At 30.8% G+C, this 12,328-nt stretch overlaps 1 protein-coding gene across 9 annotated transcripts in view; it reads right to left on the bottom strand.

The window, feature by feature from the left end:
* The window catches only part of aPKC (protein kinase C iota type), an 81,453-nt gene that overhangs the window by 45,145 nt on the left and 23,980 nt on the right, over positions 1-12,328 (bottom strand). For 8 of the 9 annotated variants that reach the window (XM_076464213.1, XM_076464215.1, XM_076464212.1 and 5 more), the window contains 5 exons: positions 10,869-10,919; positions 8,223-8,308; positions 6,865-6,996; positions 5,004-5,121; positions 3,692-3,813 (listed from right to left, as the gene is read on the bottom strand). In XM_076464213.1, coding sequence (XP_076320328.1) covers positions 3,692-3,813; positions 5,004-5,121; positions 6,865-6,996; positions 8,223-8,308; positions 10,869-10,919 — 509 coding nt within the window. Of the gene's footprint in view, positions 1-3,691; positions 3,814-5,003; positions 5,122-6,864; positions 6,997-8,222; positions 8,309-10,868; positions 10,920-11,120; positions 11,473-12,328 lie in introns of those variants that run through there. The other variant, XM_076464221.1, reaches the window with a different exon arrangement.

The following is a 12,328-nucleotide window of genomic DNA, read 5'->3' as shown; positions in this document are numbered from 1 at the left end:
AATATTTCATTTTTTGTACTTCAATACAAACTGTCAAAGTATCTGATGATGAGAGTTGTTAATGGTACCCCTACTATTAAAGTTGTAAGAGTTATCTTAGAAAATAGATCAGTGTAACTATAGTAATAAGATAAAAACCAAAAAACCTTTTAAAATCATTTAGTGAAATATGATATCATAAAAGTCCACATGGATTTACTGAAGGGAAATCCTGCCTTATTAATTTCTTAACTTTTTTTCCAAGAATGCTACTTATGTGGATGATGGAAAGGGTGTGGGCTTGTGTACTCAGGCTTATAAAAAAAGGTTTCTGATAATGTACCATGTAGAAAGTTAAGAAAACTATACTGGCTAAAGTTGGGAAAAGATCAGTTAGCTACACTTAATACGGGATGAGCAAGAAAAACAAAATTAAGAGTTTACTCATATGTTACTAGTGGAGTACATAAGGAGATAAAGTTTTCCTCTTAGATTAATAGTGTTGACAGGAGTACAATTAGAAACATTGGTGATTACAATAAATTTTTAGATTTTTCAGCAGTATGATAATATACTACAAAATAGCTTGGATCAAATAGTAAGTTGCACAAAGAATTGGAAGATGATCTCTAATTAGAGTAAATGCAAGTTAATACACTTAAATAACTGCAATCTGCATCTCAATTTAATATAAATGTTAATCTTTCCAATAGCATGACTGAAGAAATGGACTTTGCCATGGTTGTAGACAAGTCACTCAAGCCATTATGATAGTGATTTTGTTGCTGGTAGTAAAGCCAATAGGACTTTAGGATGTAATCACAGACATTGTGGAATCAAAAAGAGATAATTATCTCTTTATAGTTAGGCTTCACTTGAATAGTCAAAGTCATACTGTCCTTACCGAGATAATTTATTGAATTATTGAAAAGACTGAAGATTTGAAAAGACAAGCTAGGTTTTAGTTAAGACAGCCTTCTTTTTATAACAGGAGCTACATCAGGAGTGAAGCTCTAAAAAAATAATGAACTAGCTTAAGTTTTTACTTTTTTCATGGGGGTAGGTTCAGTCGGTCGTTCTTGAAGGACCTCATACTGTGAGTGTTATGAAAGACCAAATGATCCCATATTGTCCATATGTTATGGTAACATTTTAATTGTTGCAAGACAACCTACTTTTTGTTTGTTTTTGTTTTTCATTTTACACAAAGCTACATAAGGGCTATCTGTGCTAGCTGTCCCTGATTCAGCAGTGCAAGGCTAGATGGAAGATGTAGCTAATTGTCATCATCCACTGCCAACTCTTGGGATACTCTTTTACCAACAAAATAGTGGGATTGACCATTACATTATAATGCCCCAATGGCTGAAAGGGTGAGCATGTTAGGTGTGAAAAGGATTTGAACCCACTACCCTCAAATTATGAGTTGAGCACCTTACTACCTGGCCATGCTGAGCCTAAACTATTTGTTAGTTCTATAGAAAGTTAAACTGTTTCAGCAGAAATTTGTAATTCATAAACATTTAATTTTAATAAAATGAAAGAAACAGATCTATTGAAAACCAATTGTGCTGAATGACATTAGAATTACACAACCCCTCCAACACAGTTTGAAAACATCCTGCAGTTACATCAAGAAATACTGAACACAGACATGTTTTTATGATATTGTCTGGCATCTAAAACTGTACAAACAAAACAGGATTTTGGAAACTCCTTTTATGACAACACACAGATTTCTTAAAGTCAGGGCTTTAAAATATTTTGGTTTGCTGTAACCCTAACTGATTTAAAATATGAGTAGGTAAGCCAGTAAATTCTTTTTCATTGCTTGGAAAACAAAAATGGAAATAACACACTATGCATCAAACTATGAATACAATTACTATCAACATTTATTTTTACAGAAATTTCGAACTAAAAAGAACTAATTTTAATATATTTACCATTAAAACGTTTAATGTACAAGCACTTAAGAGAATGTAAGCATATCCCAAGCCTTTATTAAATTCTTCTGTAACACACCTGGTGGTTGATAATAACCTTGTTTAGCAAAGTTCAACTGAATGTTGCAGTTAATTTCCAGCTTTCTGACCATGGCAAAACAAAACAAAAAATCAAGTGCAAATTTTATTTACGAAACATCTTCAAACTTCAAAAGTTAACAAGTACTTTTCATGTAGTACCTGTTATACAAGTTTGTCATCAAGTACTATCAATCCAATATTGAGATACTGTAAACAGGGCAATCAATTATATACTTTGGCTTTATTTCACAGTGGGAGCATGATAAACACTGATACCATAGAATTTACATTATTTCCAGTTAACACTGGATGTGTATCAACTGGTGGTAGTTTTCTCACACTCTTGTTAGTAAGGAATGTCAGATTTATTCTGTTATTGAATGTCTAGTTTCACAGTAATGTTGACTATAATTAGTTAACAGATAAATATTTGAACAAACCTTGGAAACTAAAAATAGCTTGGTTTACAAACATTTCTGTGGTATTTCTTGACTACCACATTGTCAATGATAACACAGGTCTACAGGAAAACAAGATAAGGGGTATTACTTTAAAGGCACGTGTTTTATGAATAATTAAAAAACTGTAAGTGGAGATTGTTTTCACATGAGAAATGATCACTTGTTTGATAACTGTCCATTTTTATTATAACATACTATTCTTAAGGACTTTCTCCAATACATTACAGGAAAATATTTCACAGGTTTAAGTAATTTCAAGTACTTTTATGATTTTATAATTTTGCACAAATTAAGACAGTAACAAAATTAACTTTTTTAGTATTTTCTCTTCTAATACACACAAATGATGTATAGGCTTTTATTTTACACATTTTGGTTAAATAATAAAATTAAATACATAAACTCCAAGACTCCTTAATATATATATTAATGCATAATCCATTTTTCTTGTCCTAAATGTTGATTATCTTTTGTCTTTATTAGATACTCATCATACCAATCAATATGACAAATCATTTTGATAAGTTTAATACTAAGACCAGACTAACTTTGTTACTGATTCTAATGGGTTCACAATCAATAGCTTGTGACTTGTTACTGAATCTAATGGGTTCACACTCAACACCTAATTATTTGTTACTGAATCTGACTCTCAGTATCCTGTGACTCATTACTGAGTTGAACTCGTAATCAATAACTAGCAACTTATTCCTGAATCTGACCCATAATCAGTAACTTGTAACTCTCATTACTGAGTGTTAATCACAATCAATAATGTGTCACTCTTTGTTATTGAATCTGACTGAATCACATTCAGTAGCTTGCAAATTATTTGAAAGTTTTTGGAGTTGCAATTAAAAGCATACAAGGCTATTTCAACTAAAAAAACTCATACTTTCCACAGAATTTACATCTATAGAAGTGTGATCCATACTACCCAAATATAAATTTTCCACAATTTCTACATTACTAAAATATTCTAGATTTCCTCACAATAACACATCATACAATGCAAAACTACAAGAATAATATAAAGTGCAATAAAAACATACCAATCTATTTATTATATGATTGAAAAAAAAAGAGTTAAGCATCTTCTGGTACTTTTTTGCTTAAATACAGGTATTTCTTTAACAAGCCCAATATAAGATTCAATATAAACTGCTCAAATGTTTGTTTAAAAGGAACTGGCAAGCTCACTAAGAGTTCTACACTAATCCTCACCTCTTTTGATCCTTGATCAACATCTTGCTGAAAACCTAGTGTTCCAACAGCATTATCATCTGAGCTCAAACTCTCATGGATGTCTCTGGAATGTGGGCGAGATTTTTTTGCAGGTGTAGCAGCTGCAATTTTAACAAAGCAAACATGAATCACTGGGGTAATGCCATAGCAAGAATTCAGTTACCAATGACCTATTTGTTGAACATTTAGTACATAACACCACCCCTAAAATAGTGTTGAAAGACAGTGTAGAAGTTTCAGAAGACTAAAATGTATTTATAAATTTTTAAGGTATAACACAACTGAAACCTTTTATAATTTCTTCTGTGATTAAACATCATAACAATATTTTAAAATAATTCTTAGAAATTCACTTCCAACTTTTGCTATACAGTTCGACAATCCAAATATGCAAGACTATAGGCAGTGTTGTTCAGTACCAATACAATTTGTACAGCTGTTGAAAACCTATTTATAACACTTGCTTGTCTAGCTTCTTCCCATAGGGGGATTAAGAAAGTGCGATTAGCAAAACAATGGAAGAAGAAGTACTCCACAGTATGTTACATAAAAAATATTATTTATAACAATTTTATAAAAATTAGTGAAGTGTGGATGAGCAACAGTTATGGATATGAATATTCTGGCAATTTCTAAACTGAAAAAGATTGAGAATAAGTAGAACTCGGTATTCCTTCAAACTGTAAGCTTGGTCCAATTCTTAAATATTAATGAAATTCTTACATACTTTTTATATAAGAAGAACGAATTTAATTGGAGCATAGAGAACCCTAAGCTACTAAAAAGCTTTAAAAAAGAAATGTCAACACAAAGAGACAAGATGCTCATGTTTAACCTAATAAAGGACTTCAAAGGTTGTTGTTCTCTAGCTAGCTCTTGTATGTTTAGGTTTCTACACAAATAGACAGGACCTTGCATCAAACACAGTAGGTTTATTTTGAAATTGATGTTCACTGGTTGAAATAATTGGCAATTGTATATAAAAGTCACAGAAATAAAATACTCACCATGGGAACATAGTTTAAAATCATTAAAATAAAAGCATTATATGAATATTAACTTCTGATGAAACAATCAAGCTACTTGTAGATAATTCTTTTCCCCTCCAAAACAGGATCTATATACAAAATTTAAACAAAGCTATGACTTCATTACATTAACTCTACAAATGATACTTCAAACTACATCACACTACACCTTGATATACAGCAGTCCCATTTCTCTACCAGTAATGATAAAGATATAGATGAGATTATTTCTTTAGTGCTATGTAACAAAAAAGAATACTTACTACGGTTTAATGGGGTACCATTGATGGTTTGCCCATTTGTTGCAATTTCATTAGGATCCTGCCGCAAAGGTGCTGGAGTGGTTGGCAAGGACTCAAAATGATTCTGTAAAGACTGATCCTGTACAAAATGTAACATGATCACATAAGCTCCAATCCTGTACAACAGAATTCTTTAAGAACAAGGTTTTGTTACAACTTAACACGTTTAAAACATGCAACAGTAAATTTCGTGGTTTACATTTACCAATAAGATATGAATCATCAGCTGTTTACCAAAGTTTTCTTTTTTAATCAGTAAATCTAAACTGTAATTTCACTGTAAGAAAATATATAAACATAGGCAACCATTTCAAAGGAAACTTTACATTTATTCATTAAACCTGATGTAAAAACCCATTTAGACAATTGAACAACAACTGCAAAACAATACAACTGGATTAAATACAACAATACTTCCATACAGATAGTCCAGCTGTCTATAGTGCAGCTGTATCACAAGGTTAAACAAAACAATACTTCCATACAAAAATAGTCTAGATACCTGTCTATAATCCTGCTGTATCACAAGGTTAAATAAAACAATACTTCCATACAGAAATAGTCTAGATACCTGTCTATAATCCTGCTGTATCACAAGGTTAAATAAAACAATACTTCCATACAGAAATAGTCTAGATACCTGTCTATAATCCTGCTGTATCACAAGGTTAAATAAAACAATACTTCCATACAGAAATAGTCTAGATACCTGTCTATAATCCTGCTGTATCACAAGGTTAAATAAAACAATACTTCCATACAGAGATAGTCTAGCTACCTGTCTGATTAAATAAAGAAACAGTTTATTTTTCTGTCTACAGTCCTGCTAGTCCACAAAATTAAATACAACACTAATTCCAAAGAAAGTCCAGCTATACGTTTACTGTCTAGTTCTCAGTGAAAAACAGAGAATGCTTTACCAAATCTTAACTACATAATTCAACACATAAGGGCAAGTTATCCACAAAAATAAAAGTGTATACAATAAAATGTTTTTGAAAAAAACAAAAAACAAAAACAACTGATAGTAACTTTTCACCAGTATTAATATGGCACCAACAGTGAATATTCTCACTATACAACAATGAATAAAACACTTTTAAACAATTACTACTTTTAACATCCATCCTGAACATGTACATAGCTTATTGAAACTCTCTTGGATTGATACGTTATTCTTCTTGCAATGGGTATTAGCTGAATATTAACTTCACCTAGAAATTATATTAATTTGAGCAATGCATATGATTATTAATTATTGCAAAAACTGTGCAAGACATACGTTAGGTTAAACCTCTAAAGCTAAGTTAACACGAATAATATGCTCATTCCCAAAATTAATACTTTATTATTTGAATATTTTTGTTTTATTATCACTGCCTGTTATTATACAGTTCCACATATAACTTACACATTAGTCAAAGAAGAGTATACTTATGGTGTGAAACTATACTCACTAAAGCTCTGAAATTAAAAACATCTTACAGTGAGCTTGAACTGAAGTAGATGTAACAAGAAAATATAAATGAGAAGTCCAGAAAACATAAGCCTTCCTATGTTATTTGGCTTTATTTGCAGTGTAGGCAAATATACAAGCTTAATCATGAGAAGAAAAAAAGGAAATAGATACAAAAACAACTTTCCTGGGTTAAACCATTTTCGTGTGTAAAAAGGTTTTAATATTAAAGTAACTTTCCTCCGTTAGATCATATCGTTGTGTGTAAAAATAGGATACTGTCCATGATTTAACAAATTTTTAACTACATTAAAAAAACATACAGAAAACATTTAGACACAATAAGTATAAAAAGTTAAAGCTCACCACTGTCCCAGAACAGGTCAATTTAAACAGTTTATGACATTTCTTGTGGACCATCAATTTGCAGTTGATACACTTGAAGCCTTGACGCCCCAAGCCCCAAATACGATCAGCACAAAAGGCACAGAAAGCCCTCTATAAATGGAAAAATAAAAGCTTATAATGCAAAAATATTTAGAAAAGACACTTTTTAAGTTTGTACATACTAAGATATTTCCAAAAATAAATTTATTAATTTTATAAACAGAGTTGGATGATTTGTTGTTTTGGCTAATGAAAGCTAAAATTTTTTTAATTGTGTGAATTAATGCAATAAATCATAAATCAGCATTCTTTGCAAAAAATTAGTTTTCAGTTTTATCAACATTATCACAACTCATTACAAAATATAACCCTTATTACAGAAAGTTAAACAGCTCAATATTTCAAACGTTAAAAAACATGGTATTGCACAAGATCATTCTTGTGTTTACATTAAGTATTTGCATATTTAAGTCACAAGAGAAAATATCTCGCTGCTCTTAACAGTATATTATCTATGACTAAGTTGATAAAGCACATAACTGTTTTGTGTGCACATAACTTTGATTACTGCAGGCACAGCAATGTTCAGTTTTGGGGGACAACTCCATAGAAAAGGTCCCCCCCATTCTAATCCAGCATGTTCTCAGAGAAGGACCCACCCCAGCTAAGAAAGTACTAAGAGAAAAAACCCTTCCTTGTCTAGCACACCCTTAGAGAAAGACTGTCTTTCAATTCAGAATGTCCTCAGAGAAAAAACCCTTCCCAGACAATAAGATTTTTTAACAGGTTGTATGAAAATACAGCAAACCTTTATAAACTGTATGTGTGCAGCATCCACTATGTTATAGAATCATGATTAAAACGTATGATCCATATACATTATGTGCAAAAATGCCAAACTGTAAATAGCCTATACATAGAAGCATTACATGACTTCAAGCTTATGACTGGAAATTACAATGGACTTTATAAAATAACTTTAAGGCTTATCTTATATTAAGTTCATTATTGTTTCATAGTGCTGATTTTAATCAGCTACTAACAACCAATGTAATAAATATAGTAACATTTCTTAAGCTATTGCTTTCATTATATACATATGGACAAACACACACGTCTACTATTATAGCCAATGCCTAGTTATTCTATGAATACTATACACAAATCTAATTCACCTGAATTCTCCTAAGGATAGAGACAGCAGTCCCTGGTTCCAACAAAAAGAAAAATATTTAAATAAACTGTTACAATGAAAAACCCATAATATTGTGGACCAGTAATTTAACACTACACCCAGGCACCTCTAAAACACCAAGTTTACATCAAACACTACCTACCCTGTTGAACCTCTTTGCTTGAAAGATGTGTCCATTAACTTTGTAAAGTTTTCGCCATCTTCTGGCTCCTCTTCGATAAATGCTCTCTTCAAAATAAAATAATTTGTTAATTTTCCAAATTTTGTAAAACCAGTAACATTCTAAACAAGACAAATGAAATTCTAATTTTACTTGTTTTAAGACATTTGTAATAGGCCTACTTTATTTTTAAACATTAGTTTTAATTATTCCCTCAAGGGTTTTTCAAGATTTAATACAATGTACAATCAGTATTTCAACCAAACTATATTTGTCATATTCACTGCCAAAGGCATGTTTTGCTCAATTAGGAGATCTCTGAACCAGCTTAAATACACTGGCAATGGATATAACAAATATAGTGTAGTTGGAATCTTATTATTATACAGTTTTATACTTCTTGAAAATCCCCAAAGAACTAAAGTAAGAATGTAGTGTTTAAAAATGAAATAGGCTTAACATCATACAACAACTAAAATTGTAATCCTTCTTTGCTGGCTTGTAAAGGTGTACATACTATAGAGGTTTTAATACCTTATTTTCACAAATACAAAACTTTGTCATGGATACTAAATGTCCTATATGAAATAATTACATAACGATCTAAGGAAAGCCTACAGACTTGAAAACTTTAAAAGCTGATTTTCAATTTGAAAACAATTTTATCTGCTAGTTTTCAAAATGTTAAGTTACAAACAAAACACTTTTAAAGATCTGAGGCAATTAATTAACGATTAAGATCACCAGATGGGACTAGTGTGTTCATGCAAGTTATATAGTTTGTGGTGAAAGGATTAAATTATTTATACTGGCTTTTAAAGCATGAAAAATGAATGCAATTAGTCAGATAATGACGTTATTTGTTCTCTGCATATTAGAGATATACTTAACTTAGTAACTATGCCTGTACCAAGGAAAAACAACAGCTTTAATGATTCTTAAAAATGACAGTAAATGATACTGTCCAATCAAAATTGTGTTTTATTTGTTACAAGCTTCCATACTATTGATTTAATTACAGTAGTCTTAGAATTATTTGCTAATATCTGTTGCAACAAAAGTCAAAATTGGCAGAATTTTTCACCTGTTATACATATATCAAACATTTAAAAATCATTCTTTGCTTTGATAATTTTCCTAATTCTTAAATTCATTTCTGTTTATGTTAAAAGTAAACTACATTTTAATTGTGCAAGTACGTTTTATGTAAATACATTGATTTCCCATTTTCTTTCTATAAGACACAGGAACAAAAATTAATGCACAATGGTTCGTATTTATTACATGCTTGAATAACAAAAATGTACAAGAGAACTGTATAGTCCTCACTATTACCTTTGACTGCAGTATCTGAAGTAGCTTTAAAGTTCTCTCTGTAACATCTATGCTTATCGATTATCTCAAAAATATAGTTTGTTCAACATACCAATCTCAAACAACATATTTCAGACAATTTTCTTCTACTACCGAATGGCCCATTACATGTTCTTGGTGTACAGAGGCATAGTACAGCCTACTGCCAATAAACTAATGAATAGGATAGACATGTGTGCATCCTTTGTATAAATTTATTGGGATGAAGAACTTCAACAGTTATCAAGGCAAATCCATACAAACAACGATGCCAGTGAAATTCTATCTTATCATCATGGAGATTCATAGCATTCTTGGGCTTTGAAAAGACCAACTCTTAAATCCCCTCCATTATTGTAAAGAAACACATTTTGAAGCTGAAAAACAGCTGCTTGCAGAAGAAAGTTAATGATGGTCATTACAAAACAAAAATGTACCAAGCCTGGAAGAGAACAATTTCAACCTTTGGGAGATTCTAACTATCGTCCACGAGCTCTTTGGTTTCACATACATCTGGTTGTTTCTATCTTCAAAGCAATGTACAAGACATGATCAACTATGTCACACTGTGCAATAGTGAAAAGGCTTTTATATGCAAATAATTTATCTTCAAAAGCTAAAAAATATGGCCACCATTATGAATTTATAGCCATACTAGAATAAACTAAAAATGCAGGAAATGGCATTACTTCAAGTGGGATAGTTGTAAATAAAGATTATGAACTTTTGTAAGTCTTCTGGACTTAAACAAAATTAAAGAATAACAGAAATTAAGATGAACAACATTTTGCTTTAATTATTTTCCTTTATCAACACAACGAAAACAAAGAAAATACACAATAGGTTTAACCAAATATGTATCCTTAAAGAAGTGTAAAACCACTCCTAAATTTTGACTGTAAAAATATTTATTGCAGAATGAATTTTTAGATAATGTTACCTGTTAAAACAACAGTTTTTCAGTTACACAATTGTTTCCTTATGAATAATAATCACATCAGTAGGTTATGCAAAAATAAAATTCTGTTTTAACTGTAGAAAGCCAGATCCTAATGTCTTAAAGAAAAAATGTGCAACTTCATCACACGTTTATTTTAACAGGAATTAATACCTTCATGAAAGAATGTAAGACATCTTTTTGTACTGAAAATTGATTTTGATCACAAGGCTATGCAACAAGCTTTATGAGGAAGAGAACATAGTATTTTTATATATTTAGATGTGATACTGAATATTTACAAATTTGATATATAAACAAAAAATGCATTTACTCACTATCCTCTCCAGGGCACGGCATGCCTGGCAGTTGTGGCTCATTGGGAAAAACTAAGATAAAGGAAAACATTTTGTTCACAAAGGTATAGTAATAGCCCACATTCAATATTTATAACATTATTTAGTTAAAATATTCTCAATATAGAAGCAAAAAGTACTTATACAGTTCAGTATTTTCAAAAGATCAGTATAGAACTTGTTTTAATGGGAAAAATAAGAAATACATAATTTAAAATTTGTCCAGATCATTACCTGTAATGCAGTTTCACAATTTTGGATTCTTTAAATGTTGCTTAAATGATTATCTCACACAACTTGAAATGTTTGAAAATTATTGTAAACATGCTTATTCATCTGCTTCCATCTGCAACTTGTTTAGCCTAGATTCTGAAAGAAATTTGCCTACTCCCTCAAGTTTTAAACAGCAAAATATTTCAAAATTAGGATTTCCCAGAGCGTGCATTTTATTTGTCACCCTTATTGAAGTCCAGTTTGCTCTAAATTACACTATGTAACAAAATTTTTACTTTTTCTTGTTCCTGGGCAGAAAGTGTTATTTCCCAATTATTTATACCTAAAGTAAATGGAAAAATCCTATTTTTCTCTTCAAACTTTGCTTTTGTGACCTGGGAGCAGATAACGAAAACATGATGGGAGACTATATTTGGGGGCTGATATGTGAAAGTGATTTACATTACAGTCACAAATCTCAAAAAACTACTCACTTCTAAACATTTTTGTATAACTTTAGTACAAATACATGCAAATTTGCTCATTTTACATAGAAAATAGGTTTATTTCTAAATTTCATTATCAGGTCATACAAACAAAGTTTAAAGAGAATAATGGCCATTTTCTGTACTTTTACAACCTAAGCAATTAAAAATAACACATACTATCCAGGAACAAAAAATTTGTGTTACATAGTGTTATCTAAAACAAGCATAAGAAAACTTAACCATTTCCTTTTTATTGCACAGTTTTGATACACTAATTAATGGAAAAACAATACAAATCTTGTTGTATTTTTAAAATGACACCCAAATTTCAAGTGCTTTTGAATAGTTGACTCTTCTCTTGATGAAGAACAGTCAACTATTCAAAAGTGCGAGTTTTGGGTGCCATTTTCAAAATATTACAACTTTTGTAAGTGATCCTGTGTGCTAACTACTTTACCTGAATCATCTTTTATTTTCAGTATAAAGTTCCATCTACATTTACTGACAAATGATAACAGAAAATTATTTCATTTGATGAAATTCAGACACAATAAACATAGCTAACAAAAACAAAGGATATAGAGGGGTATTAAATTTGGTTTCTGAGCAACACTGATAAGGTATCTGCATTCATGAACATTACACCAAACCAGTGACTAATCAGTGAAGCACAAACAGGTAATAGCTGATAAAGTTGCAACTGACTGTTTTATAACTAACTTATGCAAGCCTTTTATTGTT

This window comes from Tachypleus tridentatus, chromosome 10 (genome assembly GCF_004210375.1).
Source record: "Tachypleus tridentatus isolate NWPU-2018 chromosome 10, ASM421037v1, whole genome shotgun sequence".
NCBI lineage: Eukaryota > Metazoa > Arthropoda > Merostomata > Xiphosura > Limulidae > Tachypleus > Tachypleus tridentatus.
The sequence above is the reverse complement of the archived record's forward strand: the minus strand, read 5'-3'. Positions and strand labels throughout refer to the sequence as shown.